This window comes from Cataglyphis hispanica, chromosome 3, assembly GCF_021464435.1.
Source record: "Cataglyphis hispanica isolate Lineage 1 chromosome 3, ULB_Chis1_1.0, whole genome shotgun sequence".
NCBI lineage: Eukaryota > Metazoa > Arthropoda > Insecta > Hymenoptera > Formicidae > Cataglyphis > Cataglyphis hispanica.
Window position 1 is genome coordinate 6,401,214 of NC_065956.1, and position 9,433 is coordinate 6,410,646.

The 9,433-nt window shown below is 34.5% G+C and overlaps 2 protein-coding genes across 5 annotated transcripts; both read left to right on the forward strand.

Moving 5' to 3' along the window:
- The first annotated feature begins 1,462 nt into the window (after nt 1-1,462).
- LOC126848186 (uncharacterized) lies at nt 1,463-5,399 on the forward strand. Of its 3 annotated transcripts, none has more exons than XM_050588863.1 (5): nt 1,519-1,591; nt 1,753-1,800; nt 2,201-2,402; nt 3,019-3,235; nt 5,099-5,399. In XM_050588863.1, the coding sequence occupies exons 3-5, from the start codon at nt 2,213-2,215 to the stop codon at nt 5,235-5,237; spliced, it is 546 nt and encodes a 181-aa protein (XP_050444820.1). In that variant the 5' UTR covers nt 1,519-1,591; nt 1,753-1,800; nt 2,201-2,212; the 3' UTR covers nt 5,238-5,399. The 3 variants fall into 3 exon arrangements, with proteins under 3 accessions (XP_050444821.1, XP_050444820.1, XP_050444822.1); XM_050588865.1 differs by having other exon boundaries at nt 1,520-1,673; XM_050588864.1 differs by lacking the exon at nt 1,753-1,800 and having other exon boundaries at nt 1,463-1,591.
- A 155-nt stretch (nt 5,400-5,554) lies between these two features.
- On the forward strand, nt 5,555-8,464 carry LOC126848163 (uncharacterized). Of its 2 annotated transcripts, none has more exons than XM_050588818.1 (7): nt 5,555-6,151; nt 6,283-6,546; nt 6,627-6,774; nt 6,878-7,149; nt 7,343-7,569; nt 7,656-7,987; nt 8,173-8,464. In XM_050588818.1, the coding sequence occupies exons 2-7, from the start codon at nt 6,398-6,400 to the stop codon at nt 8,254-8,256; spliced, it is 1,212 nt and encodes a 403-aa protein (XP_050444775.1). In that variant the 5' UTR covers nt 5,555-6,151; nt 6,283-6,397; the 3' UTR covers nt 8,257-8,464. The 2 variants fall into 2 exon arrangements, with proteins under 2 accessions (XP_050444775.1, XP_050444776.1); XM_050588819.1 differs by having other exon boundaries at nt 6,444-6,546.
- The last annotated feature ends 969 nt before the right edge of the window (nt 8,465-9,433 follow it).

Here is a 9,433-nt window from a genome sequence, read left to right on the forward strand (position 1 = left end):
TGAAAGCCCATAGAGGGGAAACGCGCGAAAATTATTACAATAATCGCCGGCGTCTTTATCGACTTAAACCCGATGCCAACTTGCAGAGTGGACGTTTCCCCAACGAGCCATGCGATCGTAAACGAGATCGTGCCAAGAGTTTCGGTTAGGATTCGGCGCGATGCGCGATGAGAGGGACGGGATGTAACGCCGATGAAACCGCACCATTAACTACGCCCCTTCACCTCTCCCCCCTCCCCGCCCCACCCGAAACAGCTGGCGACATTTGGAATACTTGCAAAAAATTATCACGCGATATCGTGGCTCGAGTCACTATCGGCGTCTCTGCCAACTCCCGCGATTTACAACTACAATTTCGCTTCTCTCTCGTTATGTGCTTGTTCGTTCAGCGATACGACTGCAATTCCGAAGCGAAAAATTTCATTAACTTTGCTAAGAACGGCGTATGATATTACAATTAATTATTAATTATTATTAATAATTAATTATCAATTTTTCGATATATATATATATATATATATATATATATATATATATATATATATATATATGAAAATTATTGTAGCAAAAAAATGCATTTTTGATGCATTTTTTCTAATACATCTTGATTGCATTCTGACACGTATTATTACATTGCGCATTGCATACACAATTAATTTCGAGGAATCTTGACACTTGAAAGTAGGACGACAGGCGGAAGAGAAAATGTTGACCACTAAGCAATCAAGTAACCTATCTACGTGACATGATTTAAAAAATATTTGAAACATTTATCCCGTTTTAATTATTTGTAAAAGTACACATTTCATCAGCATTAATATCTATTAAATTATATATATATCCGGCGATACTTGATGATGCCCTGTTTCTACAACAAGATCTCTTGAGACTTGATATGAAGTAGAGCAAATAACTTAAATCATTAACTATTAGATTGTTCATTTTAATTCTAAAAGAAATATTCATTTGTACGATTAATTTCTCACTCTTTCGATTATGGATAATATTTGCAACTCGAGTTATATTTATCGACTTATCTTTCGATAAACATACGCAATTGATTACTAGTTCTGCGTTTAAAAAACTTGGATCTGTTATCACATCGCGTTTAAATCAATCCAAGAATTTCGCTAATGACCTTGTCGGCAACGAGAAGCAATCCGTAAAGAAAACACTTTCTCGGACAAGGTTTGCAATCTCGATTTGCCGAAAAAAATTTTGAAATCAGTCACACCATAGGTGGCTTCGAAAGAGGCTAGCATACCGGCACGTCGATCTTGTTAATGATATAAAGAAGGAAGAGGGGAGGGAAGAGAGGAAAGAAGTTTCGTGTCGCAGAGGATCGGGGGAAGACGCGAAACCTCCTCGTATGGTGTACTAAATGTCGTAAGACGAAACTTGGACGTTAAGATCGGACGTGCCGCCAATGGGTAGGGGCGATTACTTTCTCTTCGTCGGCACAGCCTCGTGGTGCGTCGAGGAACATTCAGCAACGAGTTTTTACCAAAGCAGTAACATCAGCCACCGCCGGTCCGTCGACTGCTACTTCGACCGGTGAACCAAATTCACGCGTCGGTGTCAAAGTCACGCGGTACGCTAAGTATTTAATTGCAGGAGTGCATTCTCGAGAGAGTGAAAACGCGAGAACCTATCCATTTCCGTATGGGAGAAGTGTAAATATACGTATCTGTTACATAATGGGCATGCTTTGAAGTAAAATAACGATTGACATATATATATATATATATATAGGCAGTGGAGCGATTGGATAAATTTACCCTGTGGAGTGCGTGACTCAAGGTTCGTAGATATTTATAGAAATCGCACAAAGTTTAATTGAAGAGAAATTTTTGTTTTTTTATTAATTAGATGTTTGTAATGCCGAGTATAATTCATGCACGATATCTTGTGTAGATTATTATTATTACAGCTTTTGTACTTTTTTGACAATTATTCGAACTGCAAGGAATAAGTTGAGGAGATAAATCATGTATTATAAAAGTGCAAGATTATTTTTTTGCGTGTGATAAAAATATTTTTTCCATCCGCAAAAATAGATAGATTTCCCTTTCAGACGGAAGTAATCGAGAGGACTGCGCAATCAAATTAGAATGTTCTCGCGCAACGAATAGAGGAAGTTGTTCAATCCCGACGATTTTGTCAATTTCATAAGATTGCTTTACGATAATTAATGTCTTAGATCCGCCACATAATGCAATTGCCACGGACATTGTTGCTTCTCGGTTGCTGCTTTCTGGCGTTGACGCTCGTGACGGCGGCACCCGCCGGTCAAGAGGAGCCGTTTTTCGAGCTTCCGGTGCACCTGATTGGCTTTCCGGTAATTATAGCGAGCGTAAGAATCGCCAATTTCTTCAAGAAGCTCGCTTATATTTTGAATCCAGGTAATGCGATCTATCTAGAATTTCTCTCTTATGTAATGTAATTTTCATATAAATGTGAAAACAAAATTATCATATATTCACAAACTCTTTTTATATAACGGATTATATATATATATATATTTTTTTTTTTTATACATCCGTATAGTTTAGCAGAAAATATTTGCCGCATTATAATTCGCCAAGCATAAAGAAGAAAAATATATTGTGTATGCGTGCCTTTTCCGCGGTTAGCTCATATAACACGCAAACCGAATCAGCGAACAGCAAAAGCGAAAGTATTTCTCTTGTTGTGACTTCTCTTTCCAATCGTGAAGTCACACCCTGTAAATGACCGTGTAGTTGTTCATCTATAAAACAAATACGCATAAGAAAATGAAAATATCAGATATCGCTATTATTGAATCTAAATAATTTTTTAACTATTAGATACGTGCCAATTAAAGCAATATATTAAATTTTTACGATATTTGAAAGATCATGATATTTCTATGAAGAAGGAAAGTATTTTACGAGAATTTCTAGATAAATAGTTATCAAAAATCTCAATAGAATAAAATCAAATTTGAATAAACTATTTTGTAAATTTTTCAATGGTATTATCTCTTCGAATTCTTAGAGACTTATGTTAGTCGAGTGAAACGGGCGCACACACATCTCTCTACGCAGGACGAAGAGATTTTAGACATTGACCAAGTTGAGAAGAAGTTAGTAACCGAATTCGGAAATAACGTTTGCATCTACGAAAAGATTTGTGTCGAATATGCAGAACGAATGCTTCGAAGAAGGAGTCGACAACTTGACTGGAGTATTCTTGATTGGGGCGAAGTGTTCAGGTATGATATACAATTGACAGCACGATTGTAACTGCTTTCACTTAACTAATCAGCTGATTTGAATAAAAATTAAATTTTGAATGCTTTATAAATATTGGAAAAAAAAATACAGATACTTATTGTTAGAAAAACCTTTTTTTTTTTTTGCATGATAGCTATAAACTGTAAAGTTAAAGATATCATCGATAAGATATATCGACTTATTCAAAGCATTATTGCTACGCAACTCTAATTACGTTCACGCAACCGTGACTTTGAAGTTCATGGCTCAAAGAAATAAGTTTATGTTTTGAAAACAGATTTTACAAATCCATTAAGAAATAATGAAACGAACAAAAATTATTATTAATAGATTCGTTAAAGCAGCACTAAAGAAACACTCGTCTCCACTTGTGCAATGATACATAACGATTTCGTGCAATACCTTATTCGCTTTTGCAAGACTTTACAACAGCAATGAATTTCTTCAGATGAAGGAAGGTTGATGAGTGAAGGTTCCTATCATAAAAAGTGCGAAGTCAAATATGCGAAGTTGCATAAAAACAGATTTCTTGACGAAATTGAGAAATCAAATTCTTTTTATAAAATATTTTAAAGAACAAATTATAGTATTTTGGCGGAAGATCAAATATTTTGACATACATTAATTAAATTTTGAAAAGGTAGTCGTGAATATTAATTTTTTTTTTTTTACAGTAAATTATTACAGTAGAAACATTTCATTTTCAATTTTGTCATACATTTTAACAGATATGCCGAAAATATATTTATTTGAGAGAATTAGAAATCTTTAATCTCTGTGGCGCCTAATCAATCAATAAACGATCGACGCGTGTCGTAGACTCTTAACAGCAACGATAACGTCAGAGACTCGATTCACATCTATAAATTCTTAAAAGAAAGTACATTCAGGAAGAGATGAAGCCCTCTCCTAATGACGATAGAATATTTTTTTCTTTTCCTCATCCATTCGAAAATATAAGAGAAATCCCTGCTACCGTTTACGCTCTGCATCCGTTCGCGGAGCTTACGCTAAGTTCAGTTGAAAGTAACGCCGGGAGCAGATAGCCTTTAATGGTTCCACGGGCGACTCTAATGCATCCTGATAACTGTGCCTTCCCTTCCCCACCTCATCGACGTACTCTTCCCGATCGTCTTCACTACTGCGTGTCCAGACAGACCAGCTCTACCATTTTACGATTGCTCTGCTATCCGGGTTTGAAGACCTGTCGGCTTATCTTGGACCTCCTAATGCCTCGCGGCGCAAGATAGCGAGCACGTGTCATCGTGCCTGTCGACGCACGATGCATCTCTCGGGGCGAGCATTTCGATGCCCGATCTCTTCTCCTTCCCTACCTCACCTGCGGGCATCTCGCATAGGAGCGAATGCCGGCAGAGAGAGAAGGAGAGCAGATAAATTAGAGATCGAATACTGGCGGCAACTGCCGTCTAGACGGACTTAACTGACCGTGGATGAGGGACGAAGTCCTGTCCCAAAATCGTCCCGCTGCGTCTTCTCTGACCAGGTTCGGAAAGCCTGGTCGGTGTTAGAAGGATTGTAAGCGAAATGGCGTCGTTAGAAATTAGGAATCCATTTGGGCGAGATGGCAGAGGTAGTTGCGTAGACAACGGACGATGAGGCGATAATGCATCGGTTGTTTTGTAGGGAGTTTCGGAGTCGTGATGCGGTTGCGTAAAAAAGATACACACATACATACACACGCACTTAAACACGGCAATTTTGTATCTTAGATTTTTCATTTCAATATTTTTGAATTGTAATATAATATTTATTAATATATTATATATTTAAATTCTACATGAAATATAAGATTGTCATTTTGCATTGTTATAATTTTACAGTGAGCACAAGTCATCGCCCAATTTGATGAAAGAAAATTATTTGCTGAGTATCTTCCTAGGCAACATTATTAGCAGTCCAAAGTTATGTCATTCATTGGCGGAAAGAGGAAGAGCCTGCGATGGCACCTTGTCTGATTAGTTAAATGTATCATGTGTGACTTGAGCGTTTGTGTTGATTTGTAAATAATGCCATGAATTTGATTAATATATTGTGATTATAAGATAATAAGATTATTTGTATAAGATAACGATATACATTTTTGTTATGTATAATTATAATCATTTATATTAATTGTACAAACTAGAGATTTATATATTCCCTTTCTTATTTTATATTAAATTATTGCTATTATAGTTAACTAACAAACATCTGCATATAAATTGATAAGTATATATAATTATATAAATTGATAAATATATTAAATTGACAAGTATTATATCAAACAAGATATGTAAGAAACGCGATTATTGCAAATATTAAATTATGTTAGTATAATTATAGTGCGAATTTAAATATGTCTTACGTATTGAACATTTCAATCTCACGCACTTGTTCATTTATTTTTCCGAAATGCACTATATGTTTGTGACATAAATAGCTTCCATCAATGTATCACGTATACGTCGTTATATACACTCCGTTGTTATTCTGCGAAAATAAACCGTTTGACATTTAAGGAACCATGTATACTTTGAATCTGCTTATTTTCGAAGAGCTCTTGTGAAAACTGTGCCATTTCATGCGGGATGCTTTACCCGTACGTCTACTCACGCACGCACACGTATTCGCAAACGAATACGTAAGCGTACATGTACGGAGTGAGAGTTGCTTACCAACCCACGTCTTTCCGACCAAACGGTTAAGCGAGGATCAACTTCAAGGAAAGTTTCAGTTGGTACAAAACCTAGAGAAGCGACTGTTTCGCGTTAAAAAGATATATAAATTGTGTTATTAAGTAGAATCGTCTTGTAAATAAAAAATCAGAATAGACAGACAGAGAAAGAGAGAGAGAGAGAGAGAGAGAGAGAGAGAGAGAGAGTCGCGATTATAAAGTTAAGTGTAAACAAATTTCTCGTAAATTGATATATTGTACGTATTTATAATGTGTTAAGAATCAATATTACAACGATGTAATATAATGTAATATTAGAGATTTCAATATATTGAATATTATATTTAACAGTGTGTCTGTGTTTGTACACGTGTAAGAAGAAAGTTATCAAACTTTGCCAGATCAATTAAAGATTTTGTATTTATGAAAAATAAAAAAAAATTTGCAGTTTTTTTTATTTTGCGAAATGATAAATAAATTTATCTTTATTTGGTGCCTTTTGCACATTGAAGCTCACGTTGGATATTCATCACAATATTTCCAAAAGTCATCTGACAATACTCAATGCATTCTTGATGTCTCTCAGAAGATTTATAACGTAACAGATTTATTACGGTAAATATAATATTCTGTTAAAAAATATTATAATTAATAAAATATTAGTAACAATTAATTTATATTAATTAAACATATAGATGCATGAATCAATTTGCAATGAATCTTTCGGTTCAAAATAATGATCGATTATTTAAACAAACAAGTCGATCAGACGCGAGAGAAACTCAATATGAATTTCCTTATGGAAATATCATCTTAAACCTACTTAATAATCAAGTGCCATGGGTAAGTATAGTTTTTGTATTCTTTCTCACTTTCTCTCTTGATTATATTCTATAACAAAATTTATTATTATTACTTATTAACATACTCTGAAAATATCTCGTAGATAAATCAAGATTTTCCGTTGGATTCTACTACCAGTAATTATCAATTAAATTATCCAAGTGTACCAAATGAATCTTTCAACCAGTTTGGCGGGCTTGGAATAAATCTTTTTAATGCTCTGTCATCAATCTCCCGCTACGACGATCTAAAGTGCGTGTCCAGAATACTCTGCGAAGTAGCGAGTGGAAAGCCACCGGGAAGATATAAACAGGCATCGACGGAAAATGATAAACAACATTATTTGGGGGAATTCGGACGAAACGTTTTCGCTCAGTGCGTGTATTTTCATGAAATAAGAAACGCGATAAAGAAACATGAATTTTGCAAAATAAAATACGATAATAATATAATTTTATTTTAAATAATTTTTTTTAATAAAAAATTATTTTTTATTAGTAAAAATTATAAATGTGAAAATTAAATAAAAGGTGAAATCATTATATTTAACTTCTCATTATATTTTCAGATGGCTTGTCGGATCGGAAGCGTCTCCTATATTGAGTTTTGCCCGAGCTGCCGTGCTGGGCTACAGCAGCAATGGAAATCCGGCAATGTGTTACCGCGCCTTTCCTAGATGTCCGCGTAATCCCGACAAACTGGTGCATTATCTGAACAATCACAACGGCGGATTCTTCCGCTTCTTCAGCAGAAGCGAATACGGTAGTTTATCCCAATCGTCTTACGTTTCACGAGGTAAAGATTATATTGTGGATTTAATACGGACAATGTTTAAATTTAAATTTTGTATTAAACAGCTTATTTTTCTTTCGACAACAAAGGTAAGCTGGACTTTCTTGGTGAAAAAAGACAAAAAGGCTTGCCCCCGGGCATCGCCGGAGCGGAGGCCGATCGCACCGGAACAGGCAAATTAAAGTTCGGCAATACCGTTTTGACTGCTCAAGACTACGGAAAAAACTTCTTCTCAAAGGATAATACTCAAAGGATAAATACTCTGGAGAGCTCAGGGCGAGTGGTGTTCTCGGAACGCGAGGAGTCTTTCGGAGACGAAAACGATCGTTTATCGGAAAACAAGTTTTCTGAATTCCTGTCACACTTACAGAGCTCTGATGCGAACACGTTTTCGCAAGATTCTATTCCATTCTTTCCTCAGGTAATATTTTTGTTCAGATAGTGAATAAGATTAAGATTAAAAATTACTCAAGTATATAATAATATTTGCAAACAAAATATTTTGCGACAAAATTTAAGTTTTTATTGTAATAATTTCTAAAATTAATAAATATCGCATTTTATCTAAAATTATCTAAAATTATATCTGTGCAATATTTTTTTCAGGACTCGGAACAGCAAGGTGTTCGCGTATTGCGTTTTACTCCTGAACTCTCAAAACTTCGTAGTGCATTCCGTTTTCCGCGTTAATAATTAATTTTTTTCTTCGATAAAATGATATTCAGAATTACTGACATTTCTTCCTTCAACTTCTCATATATAGAAAATCATATTTACATTTTATCTATTATATTAAAATAATCGATGTTACATAAAATGGGAAAAAGAATTAATAAATTCATTTTATTACTATTATTTTATATGTATTTTGGCCAATGTCTATAAAAATTAATAAATATGTGTTTTAAATATTGTGTGTGTGTATATTAAAAATCTCATATTATAATATACCTTTCACATTCGCCTGAGATTCGGCAGCCCGAATGGCTCGCAATCAAACACGTTCGCATAAATGAGGGGACAAGTTACTTAATTTAAACAAGTCGTTCAATTTTTTTTACTTTATTCACTCTTTCAATATTACCCAGTTATACACTCTTTTTATCCATTACATCACGGCATCGATGTGCATGGCAAGCAGAATTTAGAAGTTGTAGACTCAGCTGGAAATTCAATTTTGATGTCGATAGGCAAGCATCGACCATTCTACGTGCGAAAGCATATTCTATCCTCGCTGATGCAAGGGATTTCTCTTTATTCGCCTACCTCACCTTTTCTCATAATAGATGATTTTATATCTTTTTAAAACATATTCGATACAATATATGTATAACTTTAAAATTAATAATGATATTAGATATAAGATATAAGATTTATTAAGATATAAATTAAGATATATATATATATATAAGATTAAGATATAAGATATAAAATTTGTTAAATTTTTACTACACTTTTTTATTCTCACACTGTTGCTTTGCTCAAAATTTTAATTTGATACTTTAAATTTACTCACATCTTAAACATCATGTAGTGATATAAAGAAAAATTATATATTTTCGAAATTACAAATTATTCTCTTTACATCTATGCGAGAACTTATCTTCAGGAAATACAGTTGCCGGAAGATTCTTTGCTAGGTCTATACTGATGTGCAATCACCCTTGAGCGTAATAATTTTCGATCATGAATTTTGCAAAGCGTAAACCGATAACGTCTATGATCAACTCAAGTGTGTACTCTTTCCCGCTACCGCTTAGTAATTTTGGCCACGTGAAGTTGAGCTTGCTCGACAGGTGATCGTACACGCCTTTCAAGAGTCTTCCCATTCATTTAGGGTGTTACTCCCTGACTCACGTTTTTTTTT

Coding starts and splice junctions, on each gene's coding strand:
- LOC126848186 (XM_050588864.1), top strand. CDS start 2,213: ATGCAATTGCCACGGACATTGTTGCTTCTCGGTTGCTGCTTTCTGGCG. Junction 2,403..3,018: donor CGCTTATATTTTGAATCCAG/GTAATGCGATCT, acceptor TCGAATTCTTAG/AGACTTATGTTAGTCGAGTG. Junction 3,236..5,098: donor GATTGGGGCGAAGTGTTCAG/GTATGATATACA, acceptor ATAATTTTACAG/TGAGCACAAGTCATCGCCCA.
- LOC126848163 (XM_050588818.1), top strand. CDS start 6,398: ATGATAAATAAATTTATCTTTATTTGGTGCCTTTTGCACATTGAAGCT. Junction 6,775..6,877: donor TTAATAATCAAGTGCCATGG/GTAAGTATAGTT, acceptor AATATCTCGTAG/ATAAATCAAGATTTTCCGTT. Junction 7,150..7,342: donor GGACGAAACGTTTTCGCTCA/GTGCGTGTATTT, acceptor TTATATTTTCAG/ATGGCTTGTCGGATCGGAAG.